Below are 15,000 nucleotides of genomic sequence, written 5' to 3' on the forward strand. Positions count from 1 at the left end.
GTGTGCGTGTGCGTGTGCGTGTGCGTGTGCGTGTGCGTTTGCGCGTGTATGCGTGTATGCGTGTATGCATGTGAGCGTGTGTGTTTATGAGTCTGTGAGTCTGTCTCTGTGCCTAACTATTTACCCAACCACCCATCACCCCCTCCAACAACCCCCTTTACCCATCACCTCACCCCTTCCACCCAGTGGTGGAAGTTGGGGGCACCGTCGTGTTCGACTGCGAGGCGGAGGGATCGCCGCTCCCCGAGGTGCAGTGGAGCGTCAGCCCCGGGGAGATGCACGCCAGGTACATCCGCCTCACGAACGGGTCCCTGCAGGTAGGTTGGTTTTATTATTGTTGTTAATACTGTTATTGTTATTGTTATTATTTTTATTTTTATTATTATTATTATTATTATTATTATTATTATTATTATTATTATTATTATTATTATTATTATTATTATTATTATTGTTATTGTTATTGTTATTGTTATTGTTATTGTTATTGTTATTGTTATTGTTATTGTTATTGTTATTGTTATTGTTATTGTTATTGTTATTGTTATTGTTATTGTTATTATTGTTATTATTGTTATTATTGTTATTATTGTTATTATTGTTATTATTGTTATTATTATTGTTATTATCATTATTGTCACTGTTGTTATTATTGATGTCATTATTATTGTTATTTTTATTATCATTATGATGATGATGATGATGATCATTAGTATCATTGTTATTGCTGTTGTTGTTACTATAATGATTGGAAGAAACTTTTCAAAAAGTCTTTTATTGTTATGAGATACGCTGCTTAGCAAAAAAGTGAGTTTCTGATGTGACATTCTCGCCATATTTTTCTTTCGAATTTATGAAAATGTTTTTGCGTTTTTTATTCATATGTTAAGATCGCTTGCATTGGAGAAACACGTCTCATTCTTTTTCTTTCTTTTTTTTTTTAGCTTATAGCAGCCCAGATCGAGGACGAAGGTCACGTGATCTGCCAAGCCTACAATGAACTCGGGGAGGACCTCGCCAAAGCTGACCTCAGCGTCAAAGGTACGACCTAGAAACCGGGGTCATGTGTAATCTCAATTCAGCTGGATCAAGTTTACATATGATGATGTTTGTGTCGTCTATGCTATAAATGGAATATCCTGATGTTGGCATTTGTCTTTCTGTGTCCTTCAGGTCGTCTATGGCATGAAATTCCATAATATTGACGTTTATATCTGTGTTTTTCGAGTCGTCAATACCATAAACGAAATTTCTTAATATTGGCATTTATATTTCTCAGTGTCTTACGAGTCTTGAAATGAAAATCAAAAGAAATTGAAAATTCTTCCATCTTCGCTTCCTTCTCTATGCCGATTTTCTTGCCGCCCACGCCATAAACAGAATTCCCTAAAATTGGCATTATGTGTCACAGTCTTTCGTGTCGTCTCTGCCATGAACGAAATTCCTTAATATCGGCCTTATAAATCCCTCAACAGTGTCGGGCATGTGGGCATCGTGGGGCCCCTGGACGTCGTGTAGCGTGTCCTGCGGGCCCGGGCAGCAGACGCGGCGCCGGCTGTGCAATGCCCCTGCCCCACGACACGGCGGCGCCCCCTGCCCCGGTGACGAGGCCCATACCCGACCCTGCCGACCGCAGCCGTGCCCGCTCGACGGCAACTGGTCCCCGTGGGATCCCTGGGCCGAGTGCAGGTGAGGAGAGGTCTTGCGATTGCATATTTTGTTTTTGCAATAGATGGATCGGATCTTGGTGCTGAAAAATCTGAATATTTTCAGTCACGAATGAAACTCTCGAAGATGGATGTGTAATCATGAAAATAAACCATCTCGTATTGCTATTTACTCTTGATTTCCTTATATTTATCCAAACTTCCATCTACTATTTCAAAATCCACTTGCCCATCAATTTATCCAAACATCCATCTACCAATCAGCCATTCCAATTGAACACATACCCCACTATTATCCAAACACCCATCAACCAATCATACAATCTACTTATCCGTCAATTTATCCAAACAATCCCCTTATCCATCTATTTATCCAAATATCCACCAACCGATCGTACAATCTCCTTAACCGTCTATATATCCAAATATCCATCAACCGATCGTAAAATCCCCTTATCCATCTATTTATCAAAATATCCACCAACTAATCCAACACCCCATTCACCGAATTCCACGACCCAGTAACAAGAAGAACCCCTGTAACACACGATCTCCACGACCCAGGAACAAAAAAAAAAAAAAAAAAAAACAAATCTATGACACGACCTATAACTACGCCCTTCTCCTCAGCGTGACGTGTGGTTCCGGCGTGAGATTGAGGACGAGGTACTGCTCGGCCCCCGCCCCCCTCTATGGTGGTCGTCCTTGCGATGGAAATGCCGTCGAGGAGGAGCCCTGTTCTCTGAGGGACTGTCCAGGTCTGCTCCTTCCGCCATGCCTGCTGGTTCTCGGGTTCTTGGGTTCTTTTGGGGTTCTTTTGGGGTTCATTTTGGGGTTCTTGTTTATGTTTTCAGATTTGGGTTCATAGGGGAGGGTTCAATAGGATTTTGGTTTAGGATTAAGTTTTTTTTATATGAGTCTGCGGCTGTGTGTTATATGTATATTTTTGTAACTGGAAGTCTGTGTAATAAACGATGGTTTTATGTATTATACACGTAATCAGTAGATAAATCCAGAATCAGTAAAGAATTACTCATATGCAATCAACCAACTTAGAATATAGATAAAATCAGTAAGAAGTGGTGAAGTATATTATAAAAATGCTGAAAATATCAATGAAGATATTAATGAAGTATCTTTAAAACATACAAAATGCAATACAAAGTCAATATTGAAGTGGTAAAATATCTTTAATACCGTGAGACTTCCACTCCTGCTCCCTCTCTCCCTTCTTCCTGCTCTCCTCCCCTCCTTCCCTCCTTCCCTCCTTCCTTCCTTCCTTCCTTCCTTCCTTCCTTCCTTCCTTCCTTCCTTCCTTCCTTCCTTCCTTCCTTCCTTCCTTCCTTCCTTCCTTCCTTCCTTCCTTCCTTCCTTCCTCCCTTCCTCCCTTCCTCCCTTCCTCGCTTCCTTCCTTCCTTCCCTCCTTCCTTCCTTCCTTCCTTCCTTCCTTCCTTCCTTCCTTCCTTCCTTCCTTCCTTCCTTCCTTCCTCCCTCCCTCCCTCCCTCCCTCCCTCCCTCCCTCCCTCCCTCCCTCCCTCCCTTCCTTACTTCCCTCTCTCCTTCCCTCCTTCTTTACTTTCCTACTTCCTTCCTTCCTCACCCCCCCCCCTCTCTCCCTCTCCCTCTCTCCCTCTCTCCCTCTCCCTCCTTCTCTCCCTCTCCCTCTCTCCCTCTCCCTCTCCCTCTCTCCCTCTCCCTCTCCCTCTCCCTCTCCCTCTCCCTCTCCCTCTCCCTCTCCCTCTCCCTCTCCCTCTCCCTCTCCCTCTCCCTCTCCCTCTCATTCTCCCTCTCCCTCTCATTCTCCCTTCCTTCCAAACAATAACAACAAATAACCCCCCTTCCCCCCGCTGCCAGTGTCCGGAGGGTGGGGCGAGTGGACGGCGTGGTCCGACTGCAGCACCACCTGCGGCCAGGGTCTCCGTCAGCGAACGCGCCTCTGCGACTCTCCTCCTCCAGCTGCCGGGGGGGCGCACTGCCAGGGGGACGGCCTCGAGGTCACGCCCTGCTCTAATCCACCCTGTTTGGTAGGTTCTGGGGGTTGGTTGTGTGGCTGGGGATGCATCTTCCTTATTTGGGCGTTGTGGAGGGTCGTGTGGCTGTGGATGGAATTGTTTTTGATTGTTGGTTGTTTGTGGTAGGTTGGTTGCTTGAGTGGGGTGGCTGAAATTGTTATTGATTGTTGGTTGTTTGTGGTAGGTTGGTGGCGTGAGTGGGGTGGCTGAAATTGTTATTGTTTGTTGGTTGTTTGTGGGAGGTTGGTTGCGTGAGTGGGGTGGCTGAATTTGTTATTGATTGTTGGTTGTTTGTGGGAGGTTGGTTGCGTGAGTGGGGTGGCTGAAATTGTTATTGTTTGTTGGTTGTTTGTGGGAGGTTGGTTGCGTGAGTGGGGTGGCTGGAATTGTTATTGTTTGTTGGTTGTTTGTGGGAGGTTGGTTGCGTGAGTGGGGTGGCTGGAATTGTTATTGTTTGTTGGTTGTTTGTGGGAGGTTGGTTGCGTGAGTGGGGTGGCTGAAATTGTTATTGTTTGTTGGTTGTTTGTGGGAGGTTGGTTGCGTGAGTGGGGTGGCTGAATTTGTTATTGATTGTTGGTTGTTTGTGGTAGGTTGGTTGCGTGAGTGGGGTGGCTGAAATTGTTATTGATTGTTGGTTGTTTGTGGTAGGTTGGTGGCGTGACTGGTAGTTTTTCCTGTATGAAATTCTTCTTTGTTGTTTGGTAGTAAGTTGGTTGGTTGTGTGACTGGTAGTTCGTCGTGCTTAACCAAAAGCCAACTGAATATAAAACAACATTATTAGATGACATTAACTTTTGTGTACAATATTTTTTTCTGACTTTTGCCATTCTCCTATTTAATAAGTAATAAAACTCAGCTACCAGTGTCTAAACGTCGACTAGATTCATCAATTTAGTTTTCTTTTCTTAATTTTTCTTTTCTTCCTTTCTTTCTTTCATTAGTTTTTTTCTTCTTTTTTGCTTGTTTATTTATGTATTTAAAAAATCTAACTACCACCAACAGAAAAACAGGTACACGTAAATTCACCCACAACTTTTTTTTCTAGTTTTTATTTACCATTTCAAATCAAATTCCACAACACCCACCCACTAAAACCCACTCACGCCCTCTCGCCAACAGCTGGACGGCAACTGGGGGACGTGGGCGGCGTGGAGCGTGTGCAGCGTGTCTTGCGGCGGGGGCGTGAGGCGGCGGGAGCGGGCGTGCGACGACCCGCCCCCCTCGAACGGCGGACGGTACTGCCCCGGCTCAGACACCCTCGAGGACTACTGCAACCTGGACATGTGCCCCGTCAATGGTGAGGGTCAACGAGGAATGGGGAAGGAGGAAGTGTAGATAGATGGGTAGATGGATGGATGGATGGATGGATGGATGGATGGGTGGATGGATGGATAGATATACAGGCAGATAGACTGATAGATAGACATATTGTTAGATATATAGATAAATTGACTAATAGACAGACAGACAGATAGATAGGCAGAGAGATAGATAGATAGATAGATAGATAGATAGATAGATAGATAGATAGATAGATAGATAGATAGATAGATGGACAGATTGATAGATAGATAGATAGATAGATAGATAGATAGATAGATATAGGCAGATGGACAGATTGATAGATAGATATATAGACAGACAGATAGATAGACAGGCAGATAAGCAGATAGACGGATAGACAGATGGATGGATGGATGATGAATGGATGATTGGCTGAATAGAGGGATAGATTGATTGACAGATAGATAGATGAATGGGTGAATGGATCAATGAGTGAATGAATGAATAAACGTAGAAATGTACACATAATTAAAGCGTTTAGATACCGGTAAATGGATGAACGAAAAAATGAATGAATGGGTGAACAACTACCGGTTTAGTAGATAGGTGACCAAATCTAGAAATAATAAACGATGGTCAAACAAACTGATGAATAGATATACATAGAGAGAGATAGATAGATCCGAAAAGTTTTTAAGAATATATTTGAAATATACTTAGAAGTTGATATGAGGTACTAAAGTTAAGATTTCCAGTCTCAGAATAACTATATAAATTTCTTTGTCGATCAATCTAAGCAGTATTTTTCTACCGTAAAACTTGTTCATAATAGCGGTCTTATAATCGTACCATTTGTGAAACAGTTTTCCATAACTCCCAAAATCCAAAATCTCCCACACGCACCCTCCCTCTACGACCTCCCCCCTACCAATATGACCACCCTAAACGACCTTCTACCCTCACCCTCCCTCCTTCATCCCTCAAACGACCCTCCACCATCACCCTCCCTCCCTCCCCACTCCCTCCCTCCTCCCTGAAACGACCTTCCTCCCCAACCCCCACCTCCCTCCCCCTCTTCGAAACGACCTTCCACCCTCCCCAACCCCCACCTCCCTCCCCCTCCCTCAAACGACCTTCCACCCTCCTCAACCCCCCACCTCCCCAACCCCCACCTCCCTCCCCCTCCCTCAACCGACCACCTCCCTCCCCCTCCCCGAAACGGACCCTCACCCTCACCCTCCCTTCCCCCCACAGGCGGCTGGTCGTCGTGGTCGTCGTGGGGTTCGTGCACGGCGACCTGCGGCGGCGGCCAGAGGCGGCGGTTCCGCACGTGCGACAACCCCGGGCCGTCGCAGGGCGGGCGGGCGTGCACGGGGCCGGACACCGACTCGGAGGCGTGCAACACGGTCAAGTGTCCAGGTGCGTCGACGGGTTTGGTGTTGTTGTTGGTGTTGTTGTTGGTGTTGGTGTTGGTGTTGGTGTTGGTGTTGGTGTTGGTGTTGGTGTTGGTGTTGGTGTTGGTGTTGGTGTTGGTGTTGGTGTTGGTGTTGGTGTTGGTGTTGGTGTTGGTGTTGGTGTTGGTGTTGGTGTTGGTGTTGGTGTTGTTGTTGGTGGTGTTGTTGGTGTTGGTGTTGGTGTTGGTGTTGGTGGTGGTGTTGGTGTTGGTGTTGGTGTTGGTGTTGGTGTTGGTGTTGGTGTTGGTGTTGGGCTTCTTGTTCTTCTTTTTTTCCTTCGTTTTCGTGTTTTTCTTTTTCTTCTTTTTGTTGTTCTTTGGCTTCTTGTTCTTTTTCTTCGGTTTCGTGTTTTTCTTTTTCTTCTTCTTGTTCTTCTGCTTCTTGTTCTTCTTCTTTTTCCTCGGTTTCGTGTTTTTCTTTTTCTTCTTTTTGTTCTTCTTTGGCTTCTTGTTCTTGTTTTTCTTCGATTTCGTGTTTTTCTTTTTCTTCTTTTTGTTCTTCTTTGGCTTCTTGTTCCTCTTTTTCTTCGGTTTCGTGTTTTTCCTTTTTCTTCTTTTTGTTTTTTTCTGCTTCTTGTTCTTCTTTTTCTTCGATTTCGTGTTTTTCTTTGTCTTCTTTTTGTTGTTCTTTGGCTTCTTGTTCCTCTTTTTCTTCGGTTTCGTGTTTTTCTTTGTCTTCTTTTTGTTGTTCTTTGGCTTCTTGTTCCTCTTTTTCTTCGGTTTCGTGTTTTTCTTTGTCTTCTTTTTGTTTTTTTCTGCTTCTTGTTCTTCTTTTTCTTCGGCTTCGTGTTTTTCTTTGTCTTCTTTTTGTTCGTCTTTGGCTTCTTGTTCTTCATTTTCTTCGGTTTCGTGTCTTTCTTTCTCTTCTTGGTTTCTTCGGCTTCTTATTCTTGTCCTTCTTCGACTTCGCTTTCTTTCTTTGTCTTCTTCTTCTTGTTCTTCGGCTTCTTTTTCTTCTTTTTCTTCGGTTTCGTGTTTTTCTTTGTCTTCTTTTTGTTGTTCTTTGGCTTCTTGTTCTTCTTTTTCTTCGCTTTTGTGTTTTTCTTTTTTTGCCTCATGTTCTCCTTGTTCTTCATCGTCTTATTTTTCTTATTTTTTCTTCGGCTTCATGTTCTGATTTTTTCGGCTTCTTTTTGTTCTCATTTTTTTCGGCTTCTTTTTCTTCTTGCCTTTACGTTCTTCTAGTTTCATTATTATAATCATCATTAGTGTTATTATTATAATTGGTGTCAGTTATTGGTATTGTTATCACTATTCTTATTACGATTATTATTGTTATTATAACTGTGACTTATCACGATCATTATTATTGCCATTTTACTTATTACCTATTAACCTCATCTCTCTCAGTGAACGGCAGTGAATGTCCCTTATTTTGCCTTTCCCTGAACCCCCTCTCCCCGTTCCCCTCGCAGTGAACGGCGCGTGGAGTTCCTGGAGCGAGTGGTCACCTTGCAGCATGACCTGTGGCCTCGGAATGCGGGTCAGGTCACGGCTCTGCAACAACCCTTACCCTGGTTTCGGCGGCGCCCCGTGTGTGGGAGAGGAACGTGAGGTCAGTGCTTTAGTGAACGACCTTATTGCAGATGCGGTGACCTTGTTGTTGGCTTGGAAGGGTCGTCGGTGGGGTTTTGTAGGTTGGGTCGTCCGCCGTGGGACTTATATAGTGTTAATAATTTTTTCTGTACTCTGGAAGGTCGTCACTTTTTTTCTTTTTTTTCAGTGATTTAGAAGTTTACAGGGGTATTTAAGACGTCCCAAGATGTTAATGATTAGAACTTGTCGTAGTGATGTCATCTGAAAATGTCGGGTGGTAATGAATTTCTTCGGGCTTGACAAGTCCAGTACTAGTCGTGTCTGCGAGGAGTCTCTCTTGGGAACCTCGAACAATCTGTGTAGGAAGACTGGTCCTGAAGTTTCTTCTGTTTTAAACGATATTTTAGGGATTTATTGAAGACGTGGTTTTAAGTTTTTATTTATTCTTTTATCGTCTCTTGTTGTTTATATAAGGCAGGATAGAGAATGGTAATTTGATTTGCTGTACCTTGATTTCCTGCCGTTTATCTTAATTCATTTCCGTATTATTATTCCGGTGTCGTTTTCTTATTTACGCTTTTAACCTACTTGTCTCTACCTTCCTTTACCTATCTATATTATTATTTACTCATTTTCCTTCGGATTTCTAATAAAAGTTTACTAATTTGCATACTTGTTCAAAATCCAGTCAGGACAACATCTATCAATCCAACATTCCGCTTATTCACCAATTTATCCAAATATCGATCAATAAGTCATTCTAATATTCCACTTACCTACCTGCTTATCCAAACACACATTTAACATTCAAGATACTCACTTAACCACCACCCAATTAAAACATCCATCTATTTATTCATCACTTTATTCCGAGGTCCATCTGACATTCGACTTATCCATCTACTTATGAAAACATCCTTCTACTTACCCATCAGTTTATCCAAACTTAAGTGTACGATTTCAACATTCAGTTCACCCATTGATTAATCCCGACATCCATCAGTCAATACAACATTTCCCCAACATTACCCCAACACTCCCCTTACATTCCATAAAGATTTCCCCAACATTCCCCTAGCACTCCCCTAACAATCCGGTTACATTCCATAAATATTCCCCCAACAATCCCAAACATCCCAAAAAGATTCCCCCAACACTACCTCAACATCCCTCTAACATTCAACAAAGTTTTCTCCAGTAATCCCCCAACATTCCACAAAGATTTCCCCAACGTTCCCCCAACACTCCACTCCACCTCCCTTCCCTTTCTCCCATCCAGACCTCCAGCTGCGAGGGAGACACGTGCGAAGTCCTCCCCACCCTAGCCAAGGGGACGGTCATCGGGGAACTCAACGGGGAGGACCTGGGCATCGTGTCCCTGGTGTCCAACGTCAGCACCCTCGGCATGCAGCGCACCGTCACCACCAGAGTCAGTCCTCTCATCCCCAAACATGTAAGTCAGTTTTCTTATTCCGATATGTAAGTCATGGTCAGTTTCCTTATTCTAACGTGTAAGTCAAGGTCAGTTCTCGTGTTCCAACATGTAAGTCATGGTGAGTTCCCTTCTTCCATGTCATTTAAGTCATGGTGAGTTTTCTTCTTCCAGCATCTAAGTCGTGGTGAGTTCCCTTCTTCCAAGTCATTTAAGTCATTGTCAGTTCCCTTATTCCAACATGTAAGTCAAGGTCAGTTCCCTTATTCCAACGTCTAAGTCATCGTCAGTTCCCTAATTCCAAGACATGTAAGTCATGGTGAGTTCTCTTCTTCCAACAATTAAGTCATGGTGAGTTCCCTTCTTCCAACATCTAAGTCAAGGTCAGTTCCCTTATTCCAAGTCATTTAAGTCATTGTCAGTTCCCTTATTCCAAGTCATTTAAGTCATTGTCAGTTCCCTTATTCCAACATGTAAGTCGTGGTCAGTTCCCTTATTCCAAGACATGTAAGTCATGACCGAATTTCTTATTCCAAGACATCTAAGTCATGGTCAGTTCCCTTATTGCAAGTCATTTAAGTCATTGTCAGTTCCCTAATTGGATCGGGGGTGGATAGGTGGCGGGAGAGATGGAAGGATTGGCAGATAGACAGATGGATGGATAAACTGTTAGATAACTGAAAAGATAAACATATAGATAGGTATGTAGATAGATGGATAGACAGACAGATAGATAGGTAGGTAGATAGATATATTGATATATTGATAGATAGATTGATAGACAGACAGACAGACAGACAGACAGACAGACAGACAGACAGACAGACAGACAGACAGACAGACAGACAGACAGACAGACAGACAGACAGACAGACTGACTGACTATCAAACTTTCGATAGACAGACATGGTATAGATAGATATAGGTACAGAAACAAGGATATACATATTTTTAAAGGAATACTTAGAATATACCTAAGTAATAAAAAAGAGTTACATTATAAACACACCAGACCAAAGCTTACGTCTATATGAATTACGAAAATGAATGACCTCGTTTGTCTGCAGGCCACCTGGTTGACCCCGCTGCTGGCTGTGGCGTCCCCCGTGTACTGGACGTCGGCCTATGAGGTCAACGGCGCCGCCAACGGTCATTCGCTCACCAAGGGCTTCTTCAGGAGGGAGGCTCACGTGGCCTTCGCTACAGGTAAGTTTGGTTTTGTATGTACGTGTATTTTGTATGTATGTATGTATGAGTACTTACATGCATACAGTCCTATGTACCTTTAAAGCCAGCAAGACATGGGATAATTGTTCCTTTTTATCATCATTATCATTACTGTTTTATTATCATTTCGATCATAATTTTTCTCATTGATCCCTTTAGTATCACCATTTTCATCATTATCAGTATCATTATTGTTGATTATTTATTTATTATTAAAATTACCACGCCAACACACCTCGAAAGACGAGTGACAGGAGGACTCCCATGACCCTCCAAAGACAGTAAACCATAAAACAAGTTATTCCTCTCCCTCAATCGAGACCGTGGACATGACTCACGTGGTACGGGGTGTGGATGCCAACGTGGTCCTGCTAGTGGACCTCTAGCATTTTAATCATTACTAATATCCATCATTGTTATTTTTTTTCTCACGTTATTAGTACAATTATCATTATTTTTTTGCCATTACCACTACCATTCTTATTATTTTCATCATTGTTAATTCTAATATTACCATCACTTTCTTCATTATGTACCATGAATAATTATCTATCAGATTATTACTATTAGTGCTTCAACACAACCCAACTTCCGAGAAACAGAAGCACTTCTCTCTCCCTCCAAAGACAGCAAGCCATAAATCATTAATCCCAGTATTATCACTATTCATTTATCATTCATAATTACGTATCCTTTTTTATCATATATAAATCAACACAACCCAAATAACGAGAGACAGAAGCACTTCTATTTCCCTCCAAAGACAGCAAACCATAAATTAATCCCAATATTATCACTATTTATTTATTATTAATTATTACTTTTTTATCATCTATGAATTAACACCTCAACACAGCCCAAATAACGAGAAACAGAAGCACTTGTTTTCCCTCCAAAGACAGCAAGCCATAAATCATTAATCCCAATATTATCACTATTCATTTATTATTCATTACTACTTAACATTTTTTTATAAAAAAAAACAATCAACACCTCAACACAGCCCAAATTACGAGAGACAGAAGCACTTCTCTCTCCCTCCAAAAACAGCAAGCCATAAATCCGGTTGTTCCTTCCCTCAGGTGAGACCGTGGACATGACTCACGTGGTCCGGGGAGTGGACGCCAACGGGGCCCTGCTGGTGGACGTCCAGCTGACAGGACACGTGCCTTATCTACCCCCGGGGTCCCTTATCACCCTGCAGCCTTATAATGGTAGGATTCGCGAGACTGGATGTTTTACTTGGATTTACTTTGAATTTCTATTTTATATATATATATTTTTGTGGCAAGGAGAGCCCCCTTCCTCCCCCTTCCATATAATAGAAATCCAAATAAAACAAGAGATAAACGAAAGAAGGAAACAGTGAATAAATGAATGAATGAATGACAAGGAGATCCCCCTCCTCCCCCTCCATATAATAAAAATTCCAAATAAAACAAGAGATAAACGAAAACAAAAGAAACAGTGAATAAATGAATGAATGAAAGGAAGAGAGAGATGGTAGAAAGGAAGGGAAGGAAGAGAGAACTCGACCTGACAGAGTATTGTCTCTGGTATTGTATCATCGTTATGACCATTATTATCATTATCATTTTTTATGCTGTGCCTTATCTGTCTCCGGGCTTCCTTATCGCTCTTCATCCTTGCAATGGTATGATTCACGAGACTGAAGAATAGGGGGAAATAAAGAAAGAGAAGTAGAGGGACGAAAGAAGGAAACAATGAATAGATTAATGGATGAATGAAAGATAGAAAGATGGAAAAAAGGAAAGAAAAGAAAAGAGACATTACCTTGACAGAATATTACCGCTGGTATTATTTCATCTTATAACCATTATCATGTGTTGGTATTGTTCGTGAGGCCGGGCTTCTTATTTGTAAGGGGAAAATGAATAAAGAAAGGAGGAGGAAAACAAAGCATGAAAGAAAGATGGATGAGAAAAATCTTAAATGGAAGAAAGAACGAATAAAGGAAAGATGAAGGAAAGAAAAAAAAATCTAAATGTTTTTCAGTATATGGTATCAGTAATGATGTATAAAAAGCATTATTTCTCTTAATATTATTAATTGTCACTTTTACTGTTATTGTTATTGTGATTATAACTTTTTATAACTATAATCATATCTTGTTATGATTTGTTTGTTAAGGTATTTTCGTATGTCTCCTATAGGCGAACGTTGAGCATGTTACACTTACGTTTTCGTTTGTAGATATGATGGCTATCTTACTATTTACTTTAAAACGTCAAAATGAATAATAAATAGGGTACAACTATTTACACCTAGCTGACGTTAGGCCATCACAACATATATCAAACTTACACTGACCAAAAGCGTGGGTTCTTCAACAAACCGATTCCCTGATATTAAACCAATACTCATAAGTAACCAACGCATCTGAAATTGAAAGGATAATGGTTCCAGCTTCCAAGCAATCTCAGCCACATGTAGTCGTATCCTACCAAGATTACCAAGATGTATTTAACTCCTTGTATTTTGTCATAATATTAAGTATAATTATAATATTAAGTATCTAATCACTTCCCTTCTTCCTGCTTTCTCAGAGGACTACGTTCAGACTGGCGGCGGGTCGGTCTTCGCCACCTCGACCCGCACCTTCACCCTGGACGGCTACCACCTCCCCTACGCCTGGAACCAAACTATTTCCTACGACGCTGAGCTCGGTTTGCAGCCTTACCTCGTGCAGACCCTTCACGCTGCCGGTCTGGGGTCTGCGTATAGGTAGGGTCTTCGAGTTGGTTTTGTGTAGTTGTGTTTGAGTTTGATTTCGAGTCGAAAGGAGGAAGGGTCGTAGCTTGTAGGGTGCTATGGCGGGATGATGTCTCGTTTGTTTTGATGTTTTGGGTCGATGGGTGTGCATGTTTTCTTTTGTGGGATCCGTTTTTTTTTTGTTCTTTTATTAGTTTTTTCTTTATTCGTTTTCATAATATTAAAGCTATAGTTCCTCGAAGAAGGCATGGCACAATGGAGTTTGTATCACTGCACCGTCTATGTCCTCGGCAGAACGAGTCAGGCTGAACTGGACGTGGTCGTGTCAGCCTCCATCTCTCCGGCGTCGAACAGTGGCACTTGTCCCTCGGGCTTCACCCTCGACTCGTCAGGCCCTTACTGCCGCGACAACGACGAGTGCCTGGCATCCACGAGCCGCTGTTCCCACGGCTGCACCAACACCGTCGGGAGCTACTCCTGCGACTGCAACTCTGGCTACACGCTGGGTCCTGATGGATATACGTGTCAAGGTCCCTAAATAAGAGAGGGTTATGTTTTTTCTTGTCGTGGAATATGAGTAAAAGTATACTACTTTAACGATATGTTTTGACGGTTTTAGATCTGTTGCATCAGCGAGGTATTTTTCACGTTCAGACCGATAATTAGATAACACATTTTAGCGACAATTCTGTTCCATAGACCATAAAAGCAAAACAAATCTCTAGCTCATACTCTTATAAATATTATCTGCTGATTGTTTTAATACATGCACACAGCAGTCACGCACATTCACCAAATAGTTCAAAAGCGTTCATTCTCTCTCGACACAGATGTAGACGAGTGTTCAATGGCCGGAGTCTGTGGGCCGCTTGAGAACTGTGCCAACACCCCTGGTTCTTACACCTGCACCTACAACTGCCGCCCCGGACTCAAGAGGACTGCCTCGGGTACATCGTGTGAAGGTAATTGTGTCCTGGCTGCTACGTCCTGTATTTTTTACGTCTGAATTTGTATTATATAGGTACTTGTGTATAGTGATATAATGCAGTGAAAACATTTATAAATAAACCTCCATAGCAAGGTCTAGAACTCCGTTACTCGGTTATTAAGAATAACTGGATTCAGTGCCTTGCCAGAGAGGGTTGTTTACATATAGATAAGTAGAATCCGATATGCTACTATAATTCAAGAAAATAACATTATTTCCTATCTAAAACTCCATATCTTTAATCATCCTAGCACTCCTAAACACTATTTTTATTAAACTCCCTTATATAGAGGTAAGTTTCCTTCGCTAGATGTAAGAAAAACACAAACTGTCTATTCCCCCTTATAAAGATACGAGTTTTTACCAGTCCCCCCCAAAAAGGAAAGAAAAAAATCTGTCCTTTTTTCCAGTCCTAAAAAAAATCTGCCCATCTTATATAATTCTCTTATATAGATACGAGTTTTACCAATTCTCAGAAAACACCAATTTCCGTCTTTTTTATAACTCCCTATGTAAATATTATTTTATAATTCCCTATGTAAATTAGTTTTATCAATCCTCTATTTTTTTAATAAGTTTTTAACCAATCCTCAAAGAAAAAAACATCTACCTTTCCTCTCATCAGACATAAACGAATGCACGGAGACGCCCGGAGTGTGTGACCAGAC

General features: G+C 42.0%; 1 protein-coding gene across 3 annotated transcripts in view; it reads left to right on the forward strand.

The window, feature by feature from the left end:
- LOC113814828 (hemicentin-1) overlaps nucleotides 1-15,000 on the forward strand; it is a 234,971-nt gene that overhangs the window by 205,919 nt on the left and 14,052 nt on the right. For all 3 annotated transcript variants that reach the window (XM_070114397.1, XM_070114399.1, XM_070114398.1), the window contains 15 exons: nucleotides 187-317; nucleotides 945-1,041; nucleotides 1,476-1,689; nucleotides 2,298-2,425; nucleotides 3,522-3,691; nucleotides 4,799-4,976; nucleotides 6,218-6,382; nucleotides 7,832-7,971; nucleotides 9,232-9,405; nucleotides 10,452-10,590; nucleotides 11,694-11,825; nucleotides 13,179-13,356; nucleotides 13,639-13,874; nucleotides 14,175-14,306; nucleotides 14,958-15,000. The exon at nucleotides 14,958-15,000 is cut by the window's right edge and continues 77 nt beyond it. In XM_070114397.1, the coding sequence (XP_069970498.1) occupies nucleotides 187-317; nucleotides 945-1,041; nucleotides 1,476-1,689; nucleotides 2,298-2,425; nucleotides 3,522-3,691; nucleotides 4,799-4,976; nucleotides 6,218-6,382; nucleotides 7,832-7,971; nucleotides 9,232-9,405; nucleotides 10,452-10,590; nucleotides 11,694-11,825; nucleotides 13,179-13,356; nucleotides 13,639-13,874; nucleotides 14,175-14,306; nucleotides 14,958-15,000 (2,257 nt within the window). The remainder of the gene's footprint in view (nucleotides 1-186; nucleotides 318-944; nucleotides 1,042-1,475; nucleotides 1,690-2,297; nucleotides 2,426-3,521; nucleotides 3,692-4,798; nucleotides 4,977-6,217; nucleotides 6,383-7,831; nucleotides 7,972-9,231; nucleotides 9,406-10,451; nucleotides 10,591-11,693; nucleotides 11,826-13,178; nucleotides 13,357-13,638; nucleotides 13,875-14,174; nucleotides 14,307-14,957) is intronic.

Source organism: Penaeus vannamei, chromosome 36 (genome assembly GCF_042767895.1).
Source record: "Penaeus vannamei isolate JL-2024 chromosome 36, ASM4276789v1, whole genome shotgun sequence".
Classification (NCBI taxonomy): Eukaryota; Metazoa; Arthropoda; class Malacostraca; order Decapoda; family Penaeidae; genus Penaeus; species Penaeus vannamei.